At 36.6% G+C, this 27965-nt stretch overlaps 2 protein-coding genes across 6 annotated transcripts; one reads left to right on the top strand and one right to left on the bottom strand.

Moving 5' to 3' along the window:
• The first annotated feature begins 147 nt into the window (after nt 1-147).
• Nucleotides 148-1843, top strand: LOC125767603 (RNA-binding motif protein, X-linked 2). The gene is made up of 2 exons (XM_049434364.1): nt 148-335; nt 428-1843. The coding sequence occupies exons 1-2, from the start codon at nt 322-324 to the stop codon at nt 963-965; spliced, it is 552 nt and encodes a 183-aa protein (XP_049290321.1). The 5' UTR covers nt 148-321; the 3' UTR covers nt 966-1843.
• LOC125767583 (acetylcholine receptor subunit alpha-like) lies at nt 1808-27320 on the bottom strand. Of its 5 annotated transcripts, none has more exons than XM_049434320.1 (13): nt 26689-27320; nt 23736-24249; nt 23584-23628; nt 23375-23484; nt 16921-17101; nt 9721-9836; nt 9400-9568; nt 9116-9252; nt 8951-9039; nt 8825-8879; nt 7749-7868; nt 6250-6496; nt 1808-6049 (listed from the first exon to the last, which is right to left on the bottom strand). In XM_049434320.1, the coding sequence occupies exons 2-13, from the start codon at nt 23946-23948 to the stop codon at nt 5858-5860; spliced, it is 1674 nt and encodes a 557-aa protein (XP_049290277.1). In that variant the 5' UTR covers nt 23949-24249; nt 26689-27320; the 3' UTR covers nt 1808-5857. The 5 variants fall into 5 exon arrangements, with proteins under 5 accessions (XP_049290277.1, XP_049290269.1, XP_049290288.1 ...); XM_049434312.1 differs by lacking the exon at nt 16921-17101 and adding an exon at nt 20696-20876; XM_049434331.1 differs by lacking the exons at nt 7749-7868; nt 16921-17101 and adding an exon at nt 20696-20876.
• Between the last annotated feature and the right edge of the window lie 645 nt (nt 27321-27965).

Consider the following 27965-nt stretch of genomic DNA (forward strand, 5'->3'; position numbering starts at 1 on the left):
ATTCATTTTTGATGCACTGCATGTACTGAATACACTGAATATTACTTTATTATCGAATAATATTCCTCCTTTTCAGTGAAAACCTATTGAGCACAAAAAATTTATATTTCCAATTCAAACTGTCACAATTCTAAATCCCTGCAGCAGCTGTTCAATTGTTCAGTATGATATGGTCTGTCATTTACACAATATCAGTCAAATGTAAACAAAACCGGAAAACTATAATACAATTTTACCACTTTATGAATTTATAAGTGAAACAATTTTTCTTCATTTGCTGGTATTAACACAGACGAACGCAAGAAATCATTGCCAATCAAAATGAATCCTATGACGTGAGTACCATTATTCTGATCGTCCATCCAATTCCGCAATCTGTATCCCTCCTATTGAAGTCTTTCATTTCTTCACACACTGACCGTTACAGTAATATGAAAAATGTGTTAAAACTAAGCGATCTGGATCTGAAAAAGGGTGGCGGAAGTTCCTGGCACGATCAGTACAAAAATAGCGCTTGGATATTTGTCGGTGGATTACTCTATGACCTTACCGAAGGTGATATACTTTCCGTGTTTTCCCAGTATGGAGAGATCGTGAACGTAAACCTGGTGCGGGACAAGGCGACCGGCAAGTCCAAAGGGTTTGCATTTATCTGTTATGAAGACCAGCGATCCACCGTGCTGGCGGTGGATAATCTGAACGGTATTAAGCTCGTTGGCAAAACGATACGAGTCGACCATGTGGAGAACTATCGACCGCCCAAGGAAACGGACAACACGGATACAGAAACGCGGCAGCTGTACATGGAGGGATGCGCACCGGAAGTAGCGACAAAACGGCAGAATCCAACGCAACGACACTCGCCAAAACCGGAACGCAGTGCTGGTAGGTCGCGACAGACAGATGATAGGGTTAAGCGTGAACGAAGCGAACCATCCATTAAGAGGGAGAAAGAGAAACGATAAACAAATAGTTAGGTAGTTATTTACACATAAACAAAGACGGTGCAAGAGTTAGTTTGTGATGTGATCCATGACTTAATGGAAAAGGTGTCCCGTTCGTCGGGTCTTTCACTGTTGGTAAATTTGAACAAGGAATATACTACAACGATCAACAAACTCTTGTGACACATTGCAGCATTAGAGGTGCATGCAAATGATGCTAATTTCTCATTAGCATGTATTAGGTATTAGGTATTAGCTAGTAGGTACCATGTATTAGTTCAACCAGATTCTGCTATGTTAACAGTTGAATAAATAAATAGGTACTCCTACAAACCTTAAGAACAGTTTGGCCGACTGGGCGACCCGCAAACCGGGCGTTCATTCAGCTCGCAGCTCCTCAGGGGGGAAATATGTAATTTTCCAAAATAGTGTCCTTAAAATATGTGACTTTTCAAAGCCAAGTATGTGAAAAGTTAACAAAAAAACGATCATTCGGGAAATAGCAAACATTGCAAAAAACTACGCCCACCTACGGCCACCAAATGAATAATTATCTTCATTCTTTGTATATCATTGCATGCAGAACCGCAAATCCTGCTTTGTTTTTGCTTTTCTCTTACTTCAAACAAACATTAGCTGCAGTGCTAAATTAAATATTTAATTGTAACTCTCCCGAAAGAACTCTACTGTTGAGTATTTAAGGAATAAAAAGAAATTCATTTACCTTCCGTATGTTTTCTCCTTGATCGTATCACTTTCATTTTGTCCAAATTCTAGTACTTCTCCACGTGTTGGTAATTCATAATAAATAAGCGGACATACGCTCGATCGGGCTGTACAAAAGGACCACATATCTTTCCATGTTTCGTTTCAACATTAAATTATATTTTCAACATCTATCATATGGAGATATTGTTTTTGTTCCTTTATTTTAGAGACTATCCAGTTTTGTTTTGTTGGGGCTTGGTTGCTTAGTTCTTATAAACACCCAACGTATGATCTTGTTGTTATGGATGTACGTTAGCACACGTTTTGTGTCCGTACCATAGCTAAGAATAATGATGATTATGCTGTTAGACATGTTGACCGAATGCAACGCGAGAATTAATCGATTCACCTTAACGTAGCGTGGCGTAAATGAATGGTAACAGATTAAAGAGAGAGATAGAGATACATATACAGAAAAATATGAACAAAAATAGCAAAGTGGTAGTAGCTGTGTAAAATAGAAACTAATAAAAATGGTAGAACGTCCATTTTGAAAATTGCGTATACTATAAACTAATCGTTCAAACCTGACCCACAAACGCACACAGATAAAACACTGGTCGGAATATGCATGTTTTAAAATGGTATAAAAATAGTTAAAAAAAAATTATGTACCGATAAAAGGCCTTCGATTTCTCACCAACTATCAACCGCATCGAACAGCGAGGAACACATTAATCTTTGTTACACGAAACGGCATACTTTGCTTTACTTGTTATTACTAGGATGTTTTGCATTTTTCGTCCTTGCGTTTTTTGTTTGTTTGTTTTTTTTTTGTCCTTTTTATCATCCATTTTACGCACTAAAGGTAATGTTGTTTTTCTTGATTTAATTCTGTTAACCATCTTTGCTTTCCCATGTGCGCGTGTATGATTTTCTTGTTTTCAGTTTTGTTTTATATGTGTACTTCATTTTAGTGTTTCGTTTTATTTAATCTTTCCATTGAGTTTAGTTTGATTTTATCCGGTTTATTATACATCTTTTAATGGATGGGAAAGGTATGGTCAATGGATAGGGCTATGTGGGAGAGTGTGCGGATTTGCAAATAGCTACCATCCGTCTCACGTATAAGGTTTCGTTTGCTCAACTAAATTGCAATAAGGTCTTAGTATTTGTTTTGTTTTGTTGTTCGTTTACCCATACTGTTACGAGCGCCATTTGCATTACTTTTCTACTTGTAAATTGTTATACATATTTGATTTGTTTTTTTTTGTAAAGATAGTATTCTATTTTACGGAAATTGTAACAAAAAGAATAAAAACACTGCATTTTATTTGACTTTGTATCTAGTATTTGTTTTGTTTCGTAACTTATAACCAGTTCTCGATGTGTTGAAGTAAAATTATTAGTACATTGCGTTACTACTGAGGTCTGTTTAGTAAATCGATAATAAAAATCAACATCTTCATTGTCTGCGTGGAGTGGAGCAAGATTGCACTTGTTTTACAGCAAAACTGACACGCCTTAACACTCTCTCTATCTTCTTCTCTTTTCCCTCTCTCTCTCCCTCTCTCCTTCGATCGGATTTACTAATGATTGTTTACTAAACCTGACGTGTAGAGCATAATCGAACGCACAATAATGAAGCAATCCGCTCACAAACGTAACCTGTGGCAAACTACACTGCAGTTGATTTAGAGTCACCTTGTTAACCATATATTGAGCAGTGGACGACACTAATCATGGCTTTGTGCTAAGGTTCGTTAGAAGAGTTTTGTTCTCGTGAAATTACCTTAATCAACATACAAAACAGTTAAAATTATATATGCCATCACTGTTAACTATCAAAGTACAAATCACAATTGTATCTATTTTTGAGCTTGATTTTGAGCCATCTTGCCCCACTCTAACGTACCTACTACCACTGTACGCATGGTAAACGAAACGGCGTTATACATTCATCTAGACCTAGCGTTTTATTTTTGTTTACCTTTCGTTCATATTATTTATCGCTGGCAGTATGTGTTGTTGTTTTTTTTTTATTTCATTGTATTTTTTACCCTTATCTTCGCTCATTCTCTACTAAATGAATCTCTCAGCAATCATTTCGATGACCCGGTATGCTAGGTGCACTGGACAGCTGATTCAACAGCTTACTAAACGTCAAATCGATGGCATCCAGTGCCACGTGCTCTAGGTGGACATTGATTGTAGAGAGAGACTTTAGGCTAATAACTAAGCGTTCAATACCCCTCCATTATACATCGGGGCAGTAGAAGTGAACCTGCGACACTTATTTCTCTTTTCCATCACTATGTAACCAGTACAACAGTGTAGCGTTTTAATTGAGCAAGATTCTTTGTGTTGCGTTGTATGCTTTAAAGCTACCTTTTCCTTCTTGTTTTCCTTCTTTTTCTTATGTTTTACTTGTAACATAGCGTTCTAGTATATTTTTTCCACTTTAATATTCACTATTTCATCAGATTATTCAGTTTTCATGTTTTTAGGGTTTACTACTACAAAAAAAACAAGAACAAAGTAAATTTACAAACATTCGTTTTACAATGAACGTTACAAAATACGTAAACTACCGAAAAAAACTACAGTATATATTTAAAAAAAAATTCTTACTCAACGCAACGTTCTGTTCCAAATTGCTTTTGTTTCTTCTAAGTTGTTGATTATACCGTTTACAAGATACTACACGTAGACGTAACTAATTTAGAATAAGGTAAATCTAAACATTTTTGCCTAACCACGGTATGAATTTTGTTAACCACATAACAACAGCAGTTGTCTTTGTCTCTTTTTTTTTGTTTTGCATTATTTGCTTAACTTTTACACTGATTTTAAATCGATTTTTGTTTTTTAACGGTTTCCTTGGTTTTCCCTTTGTTAAAACTATGATACCTGTTTGGTTTTCTTCCTTAACTTTTTTTTAAATAACGTTTCCTTTTGTTTCATTCCGTCACATTCTTTCCTTTACCCGATATAAGTGTCATTGTTTGTTGCTTTTTTTTGCATCCATTGCCCAACCCCATTAAGCCATTTGGTTTGTTTTGTATCGTTTTTAACTTCTTCATGATCTTTTTCTCTCTTTCTCTTGTGTTCTCCCTGTTGAATAGTTTGGTTAACATTTCTATGCACTCTAGCCCTTTTTCATCGATTATTCTAATGTTGTTTCATTGTTTGTGTACGTGTAGCTGAAATTATTTCATCATTCATAGTTGTTGTTTTATTTTGTTGTTCTTGTTGTTGCTGTTGTTGTTTTTTTTTTAAATATGTCTTCTACGTCTTGTGTGTAAAATGAAGCTTTATCGCTGTCAAATTTGTCCCGCACACACCTGTTTTCTGGTGTGGGATGGTGGAATAGGGGACAAATTTGTGTGTTTGTTTTTCTTTTGTGCATAGTTCGATAAAAAAATATTGTATTTCACTTGTCTTATTCTCATATCTCTTTTCTTCTTTCACATTTTTTTTTGTATTATTCTTTATAGACATAAAAATTCTACTCGTTTAAACCTTACTCTTAAATGTTAACTCTTGTAGTTATTATCTGTATCTATATATTACTGTTTGTCGTGTATGTGTGTATGTATGTATGTGGGTGTGTTTGTAATGCTTACGAATGTGAGTGTAGTTATCTACCTTTTGCTGATAAATTTTGTCGGCTGTTATATGCTTTCTTCTACACGTTTCGGTGTTTGGCAGCGTTACATTGCGCCATGCGGAATATGTACAGTCGAAACAAATCTAAAACAGCAAAGTACGACCCTTGCTGCGTTCTGTGGTAAAATGAGCGTCGATCAAGAAGTGCTGGTAGCGGAAGATGAACGCAATGACAAGTAAAACTGATCCCTTTGACCACGCGTTCGGCTTTGCGTCGGCTTGCCGGTGGCGTGTGTGCAATGTCGTGTAATACTAAAGAAGGCCGATAGCAGAGAAACGACAGATCAGATACACCGGTGGACACGCTACACTCTTCATCGCCCTACCGCTACACAGCTTGGTTCCTGGTTCGTCCCTATCATATAACCCGCACGCTTCCCTGCATCTAGAACGCTCTGTTTGGCCGACTGGGTGCACCGGGCGACCCGCAGCCGGGCGTACATGAAAAGGCAGCTGCTCAAGGCCGCGGCGCACACCAGTAGCAACCCGAACCCGAAACTAAAGCCAACCGGTAGCTGCGACAATGCCGGCGAGCGTTATTGCGGGGGACAGCGTACGACGGTCGAGGTGGCCAGCTCGTCAAACGTTTTGTCGATCGGTATCCGGTCGTCATACAGTGTTGGGGCCTGTAGTATAATACCGGCCGTGCCAGCCAACACTGCCAGCGTGAAGATCCACAAAAACAATCGATCGAGTACCATTGCGACGTACTTCCAGTCTTCCTTTACCTGTAAAAGCAAAACATCAGCAATTATTAAGATTTGTTGAAGATACAATAGAGCGGTGTTATTTTTGCTTCATGCGTTATGCTGTGCGGATTGCATACCGCTAGGCTACTTTCACGAGAAGCTTAGTACTACTGCGCAAAACGCGTTCTGTAGGCGCTAAAGTTCAGCTACCCACTACAAAGCGTGACAGCTCCACCCACCTTTGTCGAATCTTCCAGCATCTTGGTGTGCTCGGCGATGAACCGCACGCAGAAGCAACTCCGATGTACCTCGGTCGAACAGACGGCGTGCGAAAAGGCTGGCTGTTTGAACGCTGGGCTCTTGATGCCGGACGGGACGGCCGTATCGGCAGCCGTAGACATCGACAGTTCCTCCGACTCCGAGTGGGGCAGCTGGATCGGTCCATGTATTTGGCAGCTTCCACCGAAAGGCCCCGTACCTGACAAACTGGGCAAACAAAATGGACAACCGATCAGCCATGCGGATATGTAGCGTTCCACGCGTACGGGTAGCTTATTTTATCATTTGTTTGTTCGGAACGCTCGGTCTGTGTTACTCAGGGGAATACGGTAAATGTGTCTGTGGTTGTTTGAAGTTGTACATTTTGCAGCAAAAAAATTATAGCAGAACATATTATCCTAAACGCAACATCACGCACCATACAAATTGGATATTTAATGTTAAAAATTTTACCACAATTTGGACGATTTTGCTGACACTTGCTTATTAGTCATTTGTATGGCGTTGAAAAACATTACGGAAGAAAAAAATGTAAAAAAAAAACACAACAAAAAATAAATTAAAAATAAACTTTTCCAACAAGAATATTAATTCGAATTGCATCTCCAATTATGTGTTTCCTCGTGGGCATTACGATATAAATCTATATTATTAATGTATGTTCTTTTATTAAATGTCACGAGGGCAACACATTACTGGTAAGCACTGCATGATTCACTATCATTCAAAATTTATTGCGGTGACAACTAAGTTCGTGCAATATGCCAATAGGTGGCGCTAACCAATCGATAAAGACAACAACTCTATCCGTTAGATCAAATTTGCATGCTTCGATAAGTGGAATCATTTTCATTAATATTTAAAAGTCACCATGGTTCAACAAAAACCCATCAAAATCACAAAAAAGGTCTAAATTTTTAAACAGTTCAAAAAGTCAATGCCGTTTTGCAGTATAAATCATAAATGAAACAAAAATAAATGGTACTACTTTGAATGATCTGCATTCGAAGAAAGGCTAGAGCTGAAGTTGCGAGTACGCAAGAAGAAAAATAAATCACGTGAAGATGAGACTATGTATTTTTACAAGTTTGTGAAATTTACAGCAAACTCCTATAAAGCTTGCGTAATTTTGAAAATTAAAACACAATAGAGCAAAAAACAGGTTGCACGAATTTAGTTGCATACCTAAGCAGCTTGAAAATCACTTCCACACTTACGGTGAAGTAGAAGAAGAAAAAGCAAAACACATATAAAGAGTAGTGAATTGTGTAAGAGAATAAGAAACCAATTACGGAGCGCCACAACGACACAACAAGAAAGAAAGCGAAGGTAGGACAGGAGCTTTATATTTATAAAGGTATTTTAACACAGAGGCAAGGAAGATAAAGTTTGAGAAAGAGAGAGTGAGAGATAAAGTGTGTTTGTGTGAAATAAATTTAGTTGAATATGTCATAAATACCTTGACGGAGAAAGATCTTCTTTAGATGGAGCCCTATTAGTAAAACGAGCTATACGATTTAATGTAGTAGTCGAGTAATAAGGATAAAAGCAAGCGTGTAGGTCTTTGGATAGCAGTTTTCTACGACAAGCAGAAAATCCCAAATACAGAGGTAAACGTAAAGAAAGAACGAGAAGATAAAAAAAGAAACAGTATAGAAATGAGCTGATATCTGCATTGAAAAAAGTTTTCTACGTAACTATATTTATATATATTTATATATGGTACGATTTGCATTCCATACACGTGCATCCATCACGTCGGTCACGTGTACAAGAGTGGAGGAAGGACCAGGGGTAGGAAGTTGGTAGAATTGTGTAAGGATAAAGAAAAGAGAACAAAAATCAAGTATAAAACTATTACGGTGCCTGATAAGTGAAACAAAAACAATTAAAAAAATAAACAATAAGAAAGACAACCGGATTTTCTTGTACGACTCTGACGACACATAGTCGGCCATTTTAGAATTTAAGAATAGTACTACCTAGTAGTTGAAGTTATTAATGCTAAATCGGATGCATCAAGTAGATAGTTTAATGAAAGTTAAACAATCAATAGAGTTTGCCAATTCAAAAAGAAACATGAAAACTTGAGTATACTAATATGTATAAAAATGACATGCTTGTAGATGGAGCTTAATAAAGAGAAAGGATGAATGTTCTAACATACGTTCAACTTTGTTTATAATTTTTTTTTTTTTTGTAAAATGTGTGAAAAAAAATCTTTGCTCACGAAAAAAATGACTGAATAAGAAATTTGCTGTGCTTCTACTTGTGTCTAATTTGAAATTCTGGTTGTCTTTTTTAGAAATAGTTATTCAATAAAAATTAATTTAAAAAATGGGATTTTAAAACTATTTTTTTGATTTTTCGGGAGGTTTTGCATTTTTTAGAATCAAACGGGAATAATAAATTTACTTGTATTAAATGTAAAACTGGAAAGAAGATTTACTAAACAGAAAAATCGTAGTAAGGAATGAACATTGGAATAAAATTTTGGAATGCATCGAAGTACGACCACGTTCAAACAGTGCATACCTGTGATTTTCGACATACGGTGGCCGTTTCATGAAGAGGAATCGTGGTAAAAAGTCTAAAACAGAAAATGCATCACTAGTTAAGGAAATATGAACGGTGCTGAGACGGTACGGTACTGATATTTACCAATAAAAAATGTTTTCACCCACGGTGCCATTCGATGTGTTTGAGGTGAACGGAAATGGACGTTCAACACCACTACCGTGACGCATATACTGAAAGATGAGTACATGACATACCCGGGGACAAATTAGTGTATGGACAAGGCTATAGAGTAAAATGGTAACTCACCTAATGGACACAAGTATCATGGCAAAGATGAGATACTTTCCTAACAAAGGCACAACTAGCGACGTTGGCGGTATGATTTCGACTACCAGCAAGAAGAACACGTGAAGGCTAATCAAAATCGATATCGAAAGCGTTACCTGTAGGGAAATCAATAAAATAACACCGATCAGCAAGAATATTTTTTTAAAAAAAGTAGTTTTGTCCTACACATTACATACATTAAGGTGTATTATCTCACGTCTCGCTAGCTTGCAACAACGAGCATCTTATCAGTAAGGGCTTACCTTTTCGCCACTGTCCGAAGGCAGATAGAACGTCAGCACGGTTAAAAACGATATGCCCATGCACGGAATGATGATGTTGACGGTGTAAAAGAGCGTCTTTCGGCGCATCGTTATGTTGAAAGTGATGTCCAAGTACGGCTCATCGCAACAGGTGTAGAACTTTTCGTTCCTGTGTGGTAAGATCAGTGCAAGATTAAACCCTAGTACACAGACTAAAAAACCCCCAACCGGATCAGCACATGCGGTTCCACCGAATATGCTATCTATATACGATCGATTTATCACTACTAAAAACGACTAGCGTCTAATAGGTGTAGCTACCTTACAGCTGGCACTTCCAAGATATCCCACTCGACGGACATATAAAACTCGGACAAATCCACACCGACGTCTACGATGTTACTGCCCGACTTCTCGTCCATATGCCGCAGGTCAACCTGATACCGGGAATTTAGAACGGGTTTCGTTTTTTTTTTTGTAGCGTTTTCGTAGCCATTATCGCAATTCGTTCAGTGAGTTCATTCGTTTTATAGCATTATTTCGTTATTGCGTCACAGACATATAATCAGACGACACACGGACAGGTACGGGAAAGGCGAGAAAGAAAGGCGAAGAAAGTAATGCATCGTTATAGACTGGTGTTTGTTTTTGTTTTGTTTTTTGCTAACTGGGAACGTTACTAAACAGAACCGTACAAAAGAATAGTAGTATTTTGTGATAAGTTGTTGGTGGTAGTAATGAATAAGGGTGACAGTAGCAAAACGGAGAGTGATGATAAGTGTTTCATTTGTTTTTTTTTTTTTGCTCCATACTAATAGTTTATCGATATAAAACAGGTGATGAATAAGTAAAAAATTAACAATACAAGCGGTAATGTAAGAGCTTGCTTCTTCTGTGTGTGTTTGCTTGTAGGTGTATTAGGTGTTTGGAGCATGAGTGAATGAAAGGCGAGAAGGATGTTAAAACAGGTGCTACATCGAATGAGTGAAACGTGTTATTAAAAAGCACTACTAATACATTATCAACAGGTTAGGTGCAATATTTAGGGTTGTAAAGAATAATTTAAAAAAATCTAATAACTTAATCACGATTAAACTTAAAGCATTGTATGTATCGTTAAATTGAATAACAACAAAAAATCCAAATAAACCACAACACGAGCAGATACTCAAAAAAACGGAAAAGAAAACAAGCTTCGCCACATTGTACCATTAATAGCAATAAGGCAACAAAACGGAAGCTAAAAATGTGTTAAAAACGAAAAGAAACATAAACACGATATTGGAAACGAAGAAAATAAACATACAAAGCAAACATTACAACATTAAACGTGAAAACTAGATGAGATCAAAACCAAAAACGAAACAACATGAAATAGCAGTTGCAACACACACTAATGCTCTACTAAAACAGAAACATTAAATAATTGTAGAGGTTAGGAAATGGGAACTAAAATTGGCGTACTGGTAAGTAAACAAATTTGACAAGTGTTGTAAGAAGGAGACTGTAATAGGCAATGACACTACGCTACCAAGCAGACAAAGAGCAAGATGGTTGTATTTATTGTTTAGTATACTAAATTTTATCATCAGGAGTTTATGAGAAGTGGTTTTTTTAATGGATGTATAAATAGGAAAGGATACTGGGTTCCGGGCGATGTTTTGATGAAATTCTAGCAGGCATTTTATTTTTATTGTTTAATATTTGTTTTTAGTGTATGGTTTTTTTAATTGTCATACCTTTTCTTTATTTAGATCATGCAACTACGCAAACAAATGATTTTGTTTTTTTTTCTTTTTCATGTTAAGGATAAAAGTGTATTTATTATTTAGCAGTTTATTTTATTCATCATTTTGTACTCATGATCTTTTATGTTATTTTTTTTGTATGCTGTTTATTTAATTAACACCATTGTATGATGGTGGTAAAGCGTTTGCTTTTAAATAGTTTCTGTTTTTAAGTAATAATACGAGCTTAGATTAGTACGTGATACGTTTTTTTTTGCTTGCTTATTTGCTTGCTTGCTTGCTAGGAGAACGTTTCCAACGAACGCAACATCAAGACGAGTAGAATCGCAAAACTTGTAATGCAAGAACAACAACCACAGAATAATACGCGCACACGACAGTATGAAATAAATGTAAACGAAAGAGAGCTAGTGCACATGGCCACAACGTAGCTAGTTCGTGGAATCCTAGAACCAGGTGCTAAATACGGATAGACCGAAATTTTGGAACGCTACCTCCATAGTAAACACTGTAAAAATTTGTGACACCTTCGGTTAGGCGTCATTTTAAGCTTGTTTTTAGAATGTTTACTAGAACGTGCGCCAGTTGTCATTTGCTGGCAGTGTAGGTAAGTGTTGGTAGGAAAGAGCGTCTTCGCTACAAAACTTCGTATGCATTAAACAGTCAATTCAATTTTGTCAGTTATGTTTTTTCGAATTGTTTATCGTTTTATAATCTCAGGTTCGGGTTCGATACATAATACGGTATACGAGAACTTACTAATAGAGGAAAAAGTAGCAGGCATTCATGCACAGGCACAGTTTTGCTGGTAGACAGTCAGATATAGTCGGGGAAAGTGTGTTCTCCCCTCTTCTTCCCATAATCGAACGAACGGGGTTTTGGCTTCGCCCGTCGGACAAAGGCTACAGTGTTGTGTTCAAAGTTCTAAACGTCAGCCGTGTTAAATAGTATACACGCGGTCTTTGGGCCGAAAGGGACCATTTACCATCTAGCTAATAATGATTCAAATCCAATCGGTATCAAATACCTTGGCACCTTTCTGTTTCATTCGACATGGATGAGTTTTTTTAAACTCATTTTTGCAAAACCTCACTAAGGACGACAGGCTTGACTAGATGCGGAACAATCAGGCAGTAAGTAATTGACACCAAACAGGCAAGCCAAGACGTGTATTTGATAGTTCTAGATTAAACACCAACTGTTAAAAAGGGTTCACATCCTACTGTAAACTAAATATCATGCAGTTAATAAAATAGTATAGCTGACTTTCTCTCTCATCAAATACTTTTTTATGTAAATATAAATGTGAAAAGCTTGATGTTATATTGATCGACATGCGCACTTTTCTGATGTCGTAAAAGAAACCTTTTAATGAAAACGAGATAAACGATGAAAACAAACAAGATTAAGTACGTCTAATAGTTTTTGTTCGCACACGAGTAGCTAACACTACTCTTTTACCTAAAAAATTGTCAAACGCATTAAACGAGAAAGATAAAATGTTTCACATGCACGAGGCAAATATCAAAAGGCGTTGGGGTTGTAAAAATAACATGTACTTGTCAGTTAACATCCGGTACTTAGTACTATTATTACAAGCAGTACGCATTACCACTACCTATATGATACACGACACTAATATAATCGTGCTCGTCTTGGCTTGCTTGTTTTTTTCTCCTGCGGCCATTTCTGTGACACATGAATGTTGCGCTGAACATACACATACATACATTCACACATTAATACCTGTTTCCCCAAGGAGAAAACGTCACATCGTTAGTAGTATATCTTGCAAACACTACTAAAAGCCTTCTTGCATTCGGTATCTAGTTCTAACCCAACTCTTTGAAGGTTTCGTACATACCAACGAGTTACAGACATTTGCTTTTGATAAGAACCAATTTTTAACCCAAATCTAATTACAATCCAAACATGAAACCAGGCCTATGATGAAGGAAACAGTATCCAATCAATTTGGAACACGTGTTAAATAAGGCTTCAATGTTATAACACTAAAATACTAAGGCATGTTCTGTCTGCTGTTGTGTTGTTACCCTGGTTTGTCACACAATTTAGGTTTTATAATTGAAATAGTATGATTTAACAAAAAAAAGAAACCTCGATAAACTTAATAGAACCGCTGTCGTGGGTGAAAAGACATCCGGCAAATTACACGAATCGACAATAAAAAGGAGCAGTATTTGCTTTTGTATTTTTTTTTAATTTACCAATTTTATACCAAGATATCTTTAGTATTCTTTTTATTTCTGTATTTTTTATATCTCAAACGTACTTTCAGGTAGTAATAATGTACTATTTTATAATTTATAAAAATAAGTGGGGATAGTGAGTGTAGAAACAATCAAAGTATAGGAAAGAAAGGGACAGAGATAGTTGAAATATCAGAGCTAGAAGGTTAAACTTTTAGAAGTAAGAAGAAAACACAACAAAAAAACAAAAAAAACATCAGAAAAAGAAGAAAAAAATATGATAATAGCAAACTGAGAGTCTCTTTCAATTCTTATCCTTTTTTTGTAGTAATAATAGTAATGGGCATCGACGTTGATAGTAGTTCCGGTTGTAATCATAGAGGCAAATACAAGTAAATAAACCGTGTCGTTCACGTATGTTCAAGCGAATATCAAGTCTTTAAGGGTAGGTTTACCAGTAGCATAAGTATTTCGAAACGTGTCCTAAAACATTCCTCATTTGCGACCATGCAGTTCGTTAGCCATGGAGTAGAGAAAAACAACTGGAAGCCACTATTAGCTATCGTGTTTAGTTTTGCTAAATTAGGTAAAGGAAATGAAATGTGGTCTTACCCTGTCCCATATGGGTAGACGGTATATTTAGCTAGTTAGAATGAAGATAATGATCAGGTAAAGAGTAAAGAAAACTGTGTTATTTTTATTTTTTGTAGCCAATATTATTTAATTTCGATATACAACGTGTATTCACGACAGAGAAAAAGAAAGAAAGTCAGAGTGAGTAGAACTTAGCCGCTCAACAAAACAACAACGAAAAAAAGTAAAAGTCTACCAATGTATGCAAGTAAACGAAACATTTCTCACTTGGGCAAAACATCACATAAAAACCGAACAGGAAAGCCTTACTTAAATTATTTTCACGGTATAAACTATACAAAATGCAATGCGAATTGCATACCTGTATGCGTTTACTTTATTTGCACTTCCACCATACAAAATGGCTGTCAACTGTCATGGCTGTCAGCCATTTTTATTGTGTGTTTCGAAAGATTTACCTACTGTTTTAGTTTTAATAGCACAGTTATAACGTTTCTATTAAAACCATATTACAGCAAGGAAAAGAGAAAGTGCCATCCGAGGACATTTCTAAGGCCACGTGTTACTAGTTCATTTAAATACTTAATCTGACCTAAGATTTAAAATCTTAATCTGAATTAATCTGACCATACGTACACGATGAAAATAAATTTGCATTTGGCAATGTTAACTGCAGCACCTCATCACACAGATTGTTGTTTTGCTAACTGTAGACACATTTTCAAATTCTAGCATACTTTCAAACTACTTGCCTTGAACTGACTACTGTTACTACTACCATGGGAAATGTATCCCGTTTCGCGCAACAGTCATTTTGCTGCAGTTATGGATACATTTTTGGGGACCGCAATAGACCATTCTGCTACATTTGATGGTTCATTTTAGCAGCATTACACACTCTACTTTGCACTAAACAGTTCGCTTATAATCGCCATCTAAGAAATAAAACATTAGGGGTAGAATTATTGTCCAATTGTGTATAGTATAGCATAACAAAATTCATAAATAGCTTAGATAATTCTTTAACGCATTTTTGTATCGCTTTCAGGCTGTTTGTATTGACTTTGTGATTCTTTCTTTTGTTAATTCAAATTTATATCACACGTATCGTGATCTGTTTAGTTAACTGGTTTTTGTAAGTAACAAATCAAAACCACCTTTGAAGAGCGGGTGTTCACATAAAAGAAAAACCAAACGAAGGGAGAGAAAAAACACCAAACAAGCAAACTATAACATAACATCCTTGCAAGAAGTTATTGGCAACACTCAAAAGTTCCTAATACACGGAGAATGTTAAATCATACAACGTTCGCTAGTACTGGGAAACTTCGCTAGAAAAAAAATCGGTTGATCATATATTATTTGAAAATGTCTAAATGTAATTTTTCAACAACTTTTATAATCGGCACTCGTGTGCAAAGGCTTAGGTTTCAATCTCATGAAAAATGTTTCGCTAAGGATGCAATACGAATTATTTTATAACGTTCGTTCGATCAAGAAGGCAAGCAGCTAACAGACCACATTCAATCAATTACATGAGGCACCATTGGCTCCCTAGAAGAAACGTAAGTTAGGGTAAGAAATGGAAAAAACAGAACAGGAGCATTCCAAATTAAATATTAGTTTTGTTTCACGTATAATGACGATCTACAAACTATACGCTGTTTGTAAAGAGCTACAAAAACACAATATCAAAACTAAAAGAATAATTAAATGATCGAAATAATAAAAAAATTAGAAAAAAACAACAAAAAGAAACAACTTAAATAAAACACAAAAAGGAATAAATATATAACGATAATAACAACAAAAGAGAAAATAAGAAAAAAAACAAAAAAAATAATAGTATAACTATTAATGATGGCGAATTGTTTTATTGTAAATTAATTCTTGAAAAATTTTGTAATTTATAATAAAATGTAATACATAATTGAAACCCGTATGAAAACTAAGACAAACAAAACAAATCGTCATCTCAAAAAATTAAAAAAATTAATAAATCAATCCAACACATTTCGTGAGAAAGATGGTAAGAAAATTATAAAAATAACACACACACAGCAATTAACATTCGTTTGCTGTCGAAGCAAAATGCTGAGTAGTTGCTAACAAACTTGCTATCAAGAGAACTATACACATGACCAAGATACTAGTGTTACGTTATAATGCATAATCAAAACAGTTTTTTTGTTAAACTTTGGTTTCGGTTTTGCGCAATCAATTTCCAATCAACAATTTGTTACGAATTAGTACAAGATTATAATCATACCAAAAACTGATAACAACCAAATAGACGAAACAAAAGCTGGCAGGAGGACAATATGTAAGTAAGTTCCAATTACTGTATCTAAACACGACTCCTCTAGGGTACTTCACAAACAAGAGACAACAACAAAAAGAAAAAGTAAAACACTTTGTTGCTGGCTAGTAATGATGCTGCTGTTAAACATGAGCAAATCGAAAATAAGAAGATGCAAATGTAGGGCTCAAGGCATGAACATTGATGAGCTTCTAAGCAAGACTAAAAAAAACAAGAAAAAATGAAATGAAAATGGATGAACAAATACAAACCAAACGTACAAAACGAACGTTTTCTTATGGATAAAACAAACAGAAAAAGGAATAGAACACGCATCATTGCTTTTGCCGAGCAAACCTTATACAGGTGTAAAATGATGATAATATAACAGAAACAGAAAATGTTAAACGAGAAAAAGTAAAACTAAAGCGATAAATTAAAACAGACAACGCAAGATCAAATACATACAAATATACTTAAACCAAACGGTGAAAACCGTGTGACAACTGATCGTAAAATAAACGTGTAAAGAAAAAGAAAATAACAAGTTGGTTTTTCTATAGACATTTTAGTTTAATTATTTGATAGTTGTTTTTTTTTTTGATAATTGAGTGAAAATTTAGTGGCTTGAGATGGAAGTTAAATGATAAAAGAAAATATTTCTTTGCACCTTAAAACCGTCATAGGTCCAGCTTCCCAATTTTAAAACACATGTCTGTACATCGTATGGGAAATATTCAACATCGATCGAACACGACGATTTGTAAACTGCTGGTGGTTGCCAAATGACCATACCATTATTATATACGGTTGCTTTGGTCATAAGTGTTACCTCATAATGACCATCAGCACTGTGGAGAGAAGAAAAACGCAAAAACACTGTTTAAACCTGCTAACGAAGATTAATAAGGTAAGAAGAGAAAGAGAGAGAGAGAATGAGATAGAAAGTTAAAAAAGGTTATAGAAAGAGCAAAAGAGAAAGAGAGAGAGAGCGAGACAGAGAGAGAGACAACGAGACTTGAAAGCAATAACAAAACAGGATAACAGGAAGGATTTATAGAACAAGATAGACAGAAAGAGAGAGAGAGAGAATAAAGGAGGAATATTATAAAAGTATATTAATTGAATTCCAATTCATTTCAAATTTTCCATTTGCATGTTTTGTTTTTCTTCTTTTTTTCTATAAACTTATTTCAGTTCTTAAACAATTCACGAGAATAATTTTGTTTTCTATTTTCAAAGATAAGTAGAGAAAAACAAAAATCGTTTCAAAAGGACGTTAACAAAAGAGACCGACTAGAACACAACGATCAAACATTGGCGCGAATAAGTAGATAAACAATAATGGAGACGGAACGTATAATTTAAAGAGCAAATAGTGTTGCGTTTTGTTTAATTTTTGGTTAGTTATTATTATATTTACACCAGTGGATGACCTTCGAGAGTGTAAAAACCCAAATTTATGTTGGTAGTAAGAAATGATACTAGTCGATTAGAATGAAATAAGAATAAAACGAAAGACTTCGATCGTTTCCAAGAAATTACTATAAATGGACGAAAAGAATTGTTATTGCTGAAACTGTACTTTTATAATGTTGGTTATAATATGAGACATGTATACCATTGCGTTTTCCCAGTTTGATATGCCTTCTCTATATTACAAGCCCTAGTATTTACAAACATTGATACAGGTCAATCTCGATTATTCGGTGTCAAATTGTTCCAAATTACGACAGAGATTGATTGTTATATTTTTTGCCAATTTTGCCGCTTGTGAAGTGATATAAACTATATGGAATTTGCCAGATGTTTTATTGTTATCGTAAACGACTTCTTTTTTTTTGGCAGCCACATAACGACAACCACCAGAAAATAAGCCGAACTACAGAACCTTTCGGAAAGCCAGTTTTTCGATGGTTTTTAAGAGCTTCGAAACGTCCAGATCGAACGCATTTACTGCAGCAACTGTTTTGTTTATGTTTACTAAATTGTTTTTAAAGTTTAGTTTTTTTTTTATTTAACGCTGACGATTATTTATTTTTCGTTGATGGGTAATAGTAGTTCAATACGACGAACAATAGCATGAGGTGACGTGAAAGCGGTACATAAGTACTATTTCTGTCACGTATGTAAGAAATAGTTCTCTAAATAATACAAACGGTTAGCTTTACAGTTGCCCCTTGCAAGGGTTAGTTTAAGTACCTCAGACTATTTAATGTCATTTAGTACAAACGTAGCGTTGTGTCACAAACAAAACAAGGCAATACAGTTAAACTGAGTATTATAAATGTTTGAAAAATAGAAAGAAAACGTAATGAACAACTCTTATGTTTAATTTAGTGTGATTAAATGTTCGTTAAAGCACTTCATGTTCATTAAAGCAACAATTAAAAACATAATATAATTACAAGACAAGAACATACACCGGTACTATTTACATCTTAATGGAAATAAGTGACAAAGGTTTATTTCTCTTTACACAAATTCAAACGGTGTTGGACGTATTCGAAGTTTGTTGTTTTATGTTTCGTCTACTTTACTTTTGTGTGCTATATACAGCGATAACCGAGAATCACCTGTATCAGCCATCACAGAAAAATTCTTAGAAAACAGCCAAATGAATCAATATTATCAGAAAGTTAACAAAAATGCGCTAAAGAGACATCGATAAACTACAAAACAAAAGCCGAATGAATAAAACGTAAGAAGTAAGAGAAAACAACGAATAACTTCAAATATAATTAGTATTATAAAATGTTAAGTGCGAATGTTAAAAAAACAACAAAACAAAAGTAAAAATGAAACCAAACAGAATAGGCAACTAATAAAACAGCAACACATAATATATGAACATATGAAGAAAGAAAAACTCAACATGATGAAATAACTTTATATAGCAAACAGAAATTAAATTTCAAAGAATAAAGAATAGAGAAGACAGACATGACAGCTAGGCTGGGTGTGAGAAAGGAATGGTGAAGCAAGGGCATAAATATATTTATATTTATATTTATATATATATGCACGCTTATCGATTCGAGTGGATAGTGGAACAATTGACATCTACGCTTATCGTGTGGACAAGGTGGCACTTTTTATACAGCTGAGTACATTTTACAAACGAAAACAAAAAAAGAAAACCGCATGTGTCACTATATACTAGCAGTCGTATTGGCAGTAGTCGGGTTGTTGTTGTCGCAATCATCACATACGCAGCTGTGGTGTGTGTTTCGTTTTTCTTTTATTATTTTTGTTTTTCATTTCCTTCTGCTCGTTTTAGAGTTTTTTTCGTTTTCTCCATTCTCTGCATACACTTGCGTTATTTGCATTGTTTCATTAGTTTGCTTTTGTAGTTTTTGTTTTACTGTTTTTTTTCTTCTTCAAATTCGAATTTCTGTGCTTGCCATGTTGATATGTTGATACTGTGTGTTTTTATTACCCGATTGCTTTACAATGTTACAAGGTAGAGGTTTTGTTTTAGATGAGCTATACGCAATTTACAACGTAAAATAAATACTTAAACAATAAATACACATGGTGAGAAAATCGTCAAGCAAATGAGATAAGTACGAGTTGAAAACTTGATGAACTGGTTGATGGTTTGGTTTGCTATACATCAAGTTGGCTTTTGGTTTGGCTGAGTTTGTTTAGCTATTTACAAATATTTATGTAAGCTTGTTTTTTCTTGTTGGGAGGCAGGAATGAAAAGAAGATTGTATAAAAACAGATGATTCAAATAAATAAATGCTTAAACATTCTGGAAGAAAATGGATGTATCTTACTTAACGTGTACTAAAAACATGTGTACTAAAAACTTTCTTGTGAATATAGGAAGAGTTTTTATAGTATCGTACACTATTTTACACAAAACTTGTTTACTAAGATAGATCCTTTCTACCATGACAATAAACTCAACTTTTATTAAAGAAATTATTAACTGTTTCAGTAGAATATCTGACCAGGCCAAAAATTCCAAAAAACTGTTTAAATTTAATGCTTAAACAAAGTTACTCAAACGTGTACCAAAACATGTCTTTCCATAATTTAAAAAAGACATGCTATAAAAATGAACGATAATCATAGCACAAAAAGCAAAACAAACCCATAACAAGAATTAATAAGGGAAATTTTACTTTATGTAAACGAAGAATTTAAAAACTTAAAAAATGGAAACGATGCAAACAAGTGAAAAAGTATGTTCAAAAACTAAGAAACGGAACCAGTTAACAAGAGAGGACAAATATATAAAAGAAAATACAAATAATGTACAACGCAATGAGAGGAATATCAGCGGAGCAAAGAAGGTAGTATTGGTGAGTCGTGGTATAAATATATATAGACAATATATTTTAAAATATTTTTTTTGTGTGATGGTGGCTGTGGTTATTTTTGTTTCTTATTTTGTTGTTAGAAAAACCAACAGATGAGTATTATAGAAAACCTACCTTAAAACCATCATATGTCCAACTTCCAAATTTCAATACGCATGTTTGTTCATCGAATGGAAAATATTCTACGTCAATTTCACATGATGATTTATAAATGGCAGGTGGTTTCCATTCAACCAAACCTTCCGAATATATGGTTGCTTTTGTTGCTAACGTCACCTCGAAATTGCCGTCGGCACTGAGATATTTAGAAACGGGGTTTAATTATTATGAGCCGTATAAGGGTTTTTTTTTTTGTTTTTGTTGGTAAAGGGTTTTCGTGATTTAAGTAAGGTTATATTTTTTTTAATGAATCTTACGTTCTTAGTTAGGTTAAGGGTAGTTAGGTAACACTTTTTCGTATGATATTTAGCAGATGTTTGATCTGTTTATATAACGTGTACATCGAAATGGGGTAGGGGGAAGGGGGTTAACGTGTATTGTTGTTAATCGCTATTACTGAGCAGAATGTTTATGTCAAAGTGTGACAATAGTGCATGAGTGGTTGTTATTAATTATTTATCCATCCATCTTTTTTTCTTTTTGGAAAACACAACATTTCTTACAACAGAAAACAAAACAAAAAACCATCCGGTGAATATTTTTCCCTCCCAACCTGCACGTTGATTATTCTTCCGATTATCTAGAAGACACAACAACTAAAACAATAAAGTACAAACTAATATATTGAATTAGAAATATAAGCACGGGTATCACATGATATTCAGTAAGAAAAGTATACCCCTCTTTTAAAATCATATGTTTCGTCACAATATACGCGCATTATACAATACGCTTAGTGTATGAAAGCTACTGCATGTAGTGGAATGTTTCAAATACTTAAACGCTTCAAACGCTTAAACCGAAACGCTTAAAAAGCTATTTCAAAAAGCATTATAACAGTGGATTGTCAATCTGCCAATTTGACATATTTACTGCAAAGGCGGCGACGGCAAAAGATTTAACTTAGGGTTTAACATTAAATGAAACAAGTAAAATTGATACGTTTATCTATAAATTTAAATTTTGTACTAAAACGGCTGCGTGCTGTAATCTACTAAAGAGTTCACTGGGTTGTTGGCAACTAACTTTACTAGGCCAAATAGAAAAATATACTTGAGAACCATCATAAGACACGCACCACAAACAAAATCACCTAATTGAAATTCCCGGTGCACTTAGGTTATGTTTGATAGCTTAAAAAAAGCTTCCCTCCGTTTTGCATGTAAAACTCTAAATATGCTCTAAATAGCCATATTTGCAACAGAACAAGACAGAGCCATTTGCTGCCGGTGCAGATTTCGAAACGGTCTAGGTTTTCACAGCACAGGCTTTGTAGACCAACCGACTAGTTTCGTTCGTGCTTTTCACAGGAAAACAAACATAAAACATGAAAATAAAGTAAACAACCCCACACACACACAAAATATAAAGAAAACGAGAGAGAGAGTGAGAGAGAGAAAGAAAAACGACAGGTGTATGTGTGTATGTGTTAGAGAAGAAAAGAGAGCCGTATAATGAGACATAAGGTAGAGAGAGATAGACAGGCAGAGACGGAGAGAGAAAGAGAAAAAGAGAGAGAGAGGAAATCCACATTCACACACATACACAAATAAATTGACTAAAGACTTGGGTGGGGGTGGGGGGTTCACTTTCGTTTGCCATCTTCCTTACACAACCATCCCTCCACCTTCCAGCAAGCTTACCACGGGAAGGTTTATGGTGGGGTTTTTACCGAAGAAATAGTAGCAAAGTAACAAATAAAATCCAACACAGCTGTAGTGATATGCTGGCGGTATAAGGTTTTTTGATCAAACATTTGGATAGCGATGGTAAAGTAGTGTTGCTAGTAGTAACGGTAGTGTAAATAATAGTACTTGCTGTAGTAACATTGTTAGTAGCTGTCAAAATGATATTATATGCTATAAGCAGTATGCTATAAAAAGTAATGCTACAGCTGTTAGTAAACAGTGTCCTATCTGAGGCAACTATTTATGGCTTTTCTAGCTGTTAATAGGTTTTCGTTTAATTTTTTGGTGAAAATGTCTGAGTTGCTTACTAATGATTTTTCTTTATGTTGTATGTACCAATGTCAATTTACTTCCAAAGCTCGGTGCTTGTTTATGTCCGGGGAAAACATGCCCAAAGGTATGCAATTTATCTTCGTTAAAACCGTAAATTATGCGGTGTGATCAAAATAGAACGTAGAACAAGTTCTACAAATGATTCCTAAATACCCAAAACAAGTAGATAAACGTAATACTGCATTAACTCAGTGTATTAATGGTAAATAAAAAATGCTACATTTACTGAATCTTACTAGCATCAAAACACTTGAAACATTCAAAAATATAACCAGCTGGGTATTACAGTACATAGGCAACGTCGTGTAGCATGTTTCACTGAGTACCAAAATTGAGTACCAAAAAACAGTCAATAGTATAAAACTGCAATAAAAAATTCTATACTTTTCTCCAACCGAAATAAAATACAACAGAACAACGCAAACATACTGAAAGTTATTATTCTCAGTCTTAAAAATGTATAATCCCATTGCGTCATTTGTCTTGTGTCATTGTCCCCTTCGTGTTTATACGTCACATTATTTGCGTCTGAAGAGTTGTAAATATCTGTTTTCCTTTTTCGTTCGGATAAAACCTTCACTAGGGCGTATCTTAACATACTAAGCATACTTACTTATTATATAACACTATGTCTGGCCGCCATATGTGATCGGAGGGTACGTGCAGCATCTGGACACCGCCATACTCTTTCGGTTCCCAGCGCAGTTTGTAGTCGTACCATGACTAGATTGGAATGGATCATGAAAAAAATAACAACAAACAAACGGGCCGGACACTAAAAACCCCCGAACGGGCTCTATCCCCTTTCAGCAAACAACTTACCTGTTCCACCCAGAGGTTAGTGGTCATAATTTGATTTTTTAAATTCTATAAAACCGATCCAGTGATGTCGTGAAAGAAAAACGAAACCGGGTAAATAAACGCTGTTAGATTTTGGGGGACACTTTCCACTAATTCTTGGATCGCCTGCTTACCACATCGATTAGCTGGGACAGCTTTAGCTTGATGCATACACGCAACACATCGGACGTGTTTACGACCGGACGGACCAGCTTGTTATAGTTGCTCAGCAGATCGTCGTACAGCCGCTTGGCGTCCGGATTACCGGCGACTGCACCGTGCACGACCAGCGCTGACAGCAGCCATGCCCGAAGCGTTTCTCCCGACGTAGGCATGATCGCCCTCATGATGAACACGCCTTGCTTAAGCACACTGGTTAAGGTTAGTACCGGGTGCCGATCAGATTACAGATCCTTCAAAACCCGAACCCTAACCTTTCGTTGACACTAAATTGTGTGATCTATTGCCCCCGTCAACGCTTAACGTTTGCGCGTATGGACTGAACGTTCTTAACGAACAGCTACTACTCTCTAGCACGACTCATTGCACTATTGTTTTACTGGTAGGAACGTTGTAATCGCTTCGCTTCACTATTCGCACACCCGGCAGCAGTTCCTGCTGGATTCTTTGCTGGGCCTTCAATCATTCCTAAAAATAGAGACGAAAAAAGAAATGTTACACAGAATTAGTGTAGTTCCAATAAGAGTTACAAGAAAATGGTAAAACGACAGGCCAGAAGCAATAAAAGAAATGACCATGTTTACTACCGACAACTACGTGCAATGAACATAGCACACTTAGCGTATCAATAGCCCTTAACATTTACGAGTGCATACCGATCGAGAGAGAGAGAAAAAAAAACACCCAAGAGGACAAGTTAATTGCTGCCATATTGTTATTTAATACCGTGACGACACTCTGCGTAATTGTAAGTTATTCGTCTAAGAGAATGCGCGAACGTCAGTCTCCACCCAAAGTAAAACGGTGAGATGATAATAACCATGCGAAGGCTACAGCATTAGTAGAATATGTGATTGTGTGCATTAGCGAGGAAGACTGAACTATCTCACCAGACAGCAGTGTGTATTTTATTGCTTATGGCGCGTCCTAGAAACAGACAACGCACTATCACACTGTACGCACCATTGATTCCATTAACCCATCACCTACATTCCATTTATCAACTTAGCTTACCTCCCTTACAGGCATCCGTCCTGTACGCCTCTGCATCTACTATACAAAGAGCGTGCGAGTGTTCGTCACACCTAGTGTCACGCTTACTATTCGCCACACGTACAACAATAAAAGTGAACGTCAACACATTTCACTGTCGGCCCCACAAGTCCACACTGTCTCCACACTAGCCTCTTCCCCCTTCCGCTTATACATACTCACACATACACATCAGACCAAATACGAAGGATAATTTCGCGATGGATGTTTGTGGCGACAAAATGGTAGGTGACAACACTTTACCCAAAAACACACACATATACACTCTACTTAGCCATTCGCATAAACCACTTCCTGTTCGCAGTTGGCAGCAGCGTGAGATAAGGGACACGACGGTTGATTACATAAACCACGAGAATGGATTACTTTGAACGGTACATGCTGCTGCAAGGGGGACAGGGTAAACATCCTGATGGCTTAATTGAAAATACAGGACAACTCACCATTTTTCCTTGCAAACCTTTTTTTTTTGTTTTTGTTTAAAAAAAAAAGTTAATTCTCATGTCTCAGTTTGACAGTTTTGGTTCCCAGCATCCGCTTTTCAGTCCGGTTGCTTCGTGTAATAGGACGAGAAGAAGAAGCAAACAACAAGACCCAAAAAGTTGCACAAGATGCTGCCAAATCTGCCCGCCAATCGGTTTCGGTGTGTACGATACTTCCCTCCCGGTGACGCTTCACCCACATGCAGCATTTCGCTGAGCAGATAACGCTGAGGAGAAATTTCCCACTAAACCCCGCCCCCCCCCCCCACCCCTCGAAAAAAGAGCGCCAGCTGCTCGAACTGCTGTGCCCCCTTACTCCACAGATGTCACATTTGTTTGGTATAAAGCTCAACATAATGTGGCTCGTTGCTCTCTCTCTCTCTCTGTCGCTCTCGCGTTATCACGCATAACCTTCGCCGTATCCTTTTTTCCATCCGTTTTGCTACATAATATAGTATAGAGATCTCTTCCCATCCGCCACGCTGCACTACACTCTTTAGTCTTCGCTTCTGCTGCTCTTAGTGTACTATCTGCTTGCCTCTCTTTCCCGCAAAAAACCAATTCGAGTAACGCGCATCTCGTGGCTCCGCTTGTTCTCGGATGAAGTTAAAGCTTATTCACGCTGTACGAAGTTTCGGTTTCGAACGATCGTTTGCGCGACAGGGGAAGTGCAAGCAGTACGCAAAATTATCTAATTCCATTGCATAACTTCCAATGGATGTGTATTTGCTTTACAGTACGCTGCCTGACAAAATCGTCCACTATATTAGCTGACAGTTAAGTGTGGGCCACGATATCTTTCGCATAACTTTCGCAACTCTGCTCCACACTAAATCCTCCTCTATTTATGCAACCATTCTACGAATCGAACCCACACACATACACACATACACACATACATGCCATCCCTATAACCTCTCCACCCTGATCCGGTGTGGTCCAATTCTTAAGAAATCGCTCTCCCTCTCGGTATCTTTCTCTCCTCGAATAAATTAAGATAGTACAACACCCATATTCTCCGTGTAAGATAAATACACGTGTGGGCTGGTCTGCGTGCTTGCCAACGTGTTTGGGTGCGTATATGTGTGGTGGGACCTTTTTTTTTTAAACGTTTTCTTACAGAAGTAAACCGTCCTTTCTTGCAAGGCATCAAGTTACACAATATTAAGGCGTGTTTCCTTAATCACCATAAATGCTCTAGGAATGCTACTTGAGCTTGATTGCGACTGGGCCAAACTGTGACGAACAGCACCATTTATACCACAAACAAACAGATATTTTTACTGACTTTAAGTAAGCCATACCTTAACAGTGGAGTTCAAATTAAAAAAAAAATGTACCAATTTCAGAAACAACACCCACTTCATATTACCTGCATGTCAAACGCCCGTTTACGGTATATCCTTTTAGGCTTTTATGCACTGGTTGAATTGACTCCTTTGCCGATGAGATTGTTGATGATGGGCCGTTGATGGTTGCGACTTTGAAGCATGTTGACGCCTGACGCTATGCAATCAGAAGCGCTTTCGTTGGTTTTTTAATTTTTGCTTTAAGATTACTACTTTCACTGTTTGGTGTATTCTTTTGGTGCGTTTGTAAACACTGCTGTAGCCACTGTATTTGGTATTTCTCGTTAACGACCACACGGTTTGTTTGCTCGGGCTGGTAGAAAAGATATAGCAAGTACGCCTAATAACTTCATTTGCAGATTCACACCAGAGCCCGCGTCCTTGTCGTGCATGGTCAACATAAATGCACCAAGCACCAAGTACCCTCGCCCTCGTTAAACATAAACCCTATCCAAAAACGTTCGTCACACAACAAAGGAATCCGTTTTTCATTCGTTTTTCGTACCCCTTGTATGGTAAAATACTAAGCTCCATCTAAAGCACATTGGTTCCCTTTTTTTTGGCACACGGCTGGCCACACCGCAGAACGGGGATCGAAAGGAAACCTCCGTAAGGATTTGGAGCGAAGGCAGAAACTTCACACCACACCAGTGCAACTCACCCAACAAGCGCCTGATAACACGAATTCACCGAGCTCAAATGTTCATGCCCGTCACTGTCAAACAACACTAAGCGGCTCGGAGCGAAGAGCGCTAGTGGGACCACAGCCTGCCTACATGATGATGTACGAGGTGACGATGCGTTGATGCGAAGATGCTGTGAGGATGGGCAGACACGTACGCGCGTATCCCTGTGCTTGAAAGAGCGAATTCCACACGATCTGCTCTCGGTCGCTCTGCCACGGGATCGTGAGAACTTCGGTGTACGCTCACCCGAGCGCCCAATCTGACGAAACGATGGTGCCACTGATATCCTGGTACGTACGCAACCGGGTGTAGGATAAGTGTGAAGCTGCTCGTGAGTATCCTCTCAGCTTACAATCAGAGTAGCTGATGGTTGGGAGTTGATGTTGGTCACTGTATCGGAAGCAACCACCGTAACTTCCCAAACCGTAACCGTGCCACCGTATCTACTATGGGAAACGAAGGAAGATTTTTTTATGGCATTATTTAAGTATTCCTTGTTGAGATGTATTTTTTTTTTGGTATGGCTCATTATCTACACTTAGGTATTTTTAATGATTATATACCAAAGTTAGATGTGTTTTAAACATGTCATAAATAAAAAAATGCATCTCGGA

This window comes from Anopheles funestus, chromosome X (assembly GCF_943734845.2).
Source record: "Anopheles funestus chromosome X, idAnoFuneDA-416_04, whole genome shotgun sequence".
Lineage (NCBI taxonomy): Eukaryota > Metazoa > Arthropoda > Insecta > Diptera > Culicidae > Anopheles > Anopheles funestus.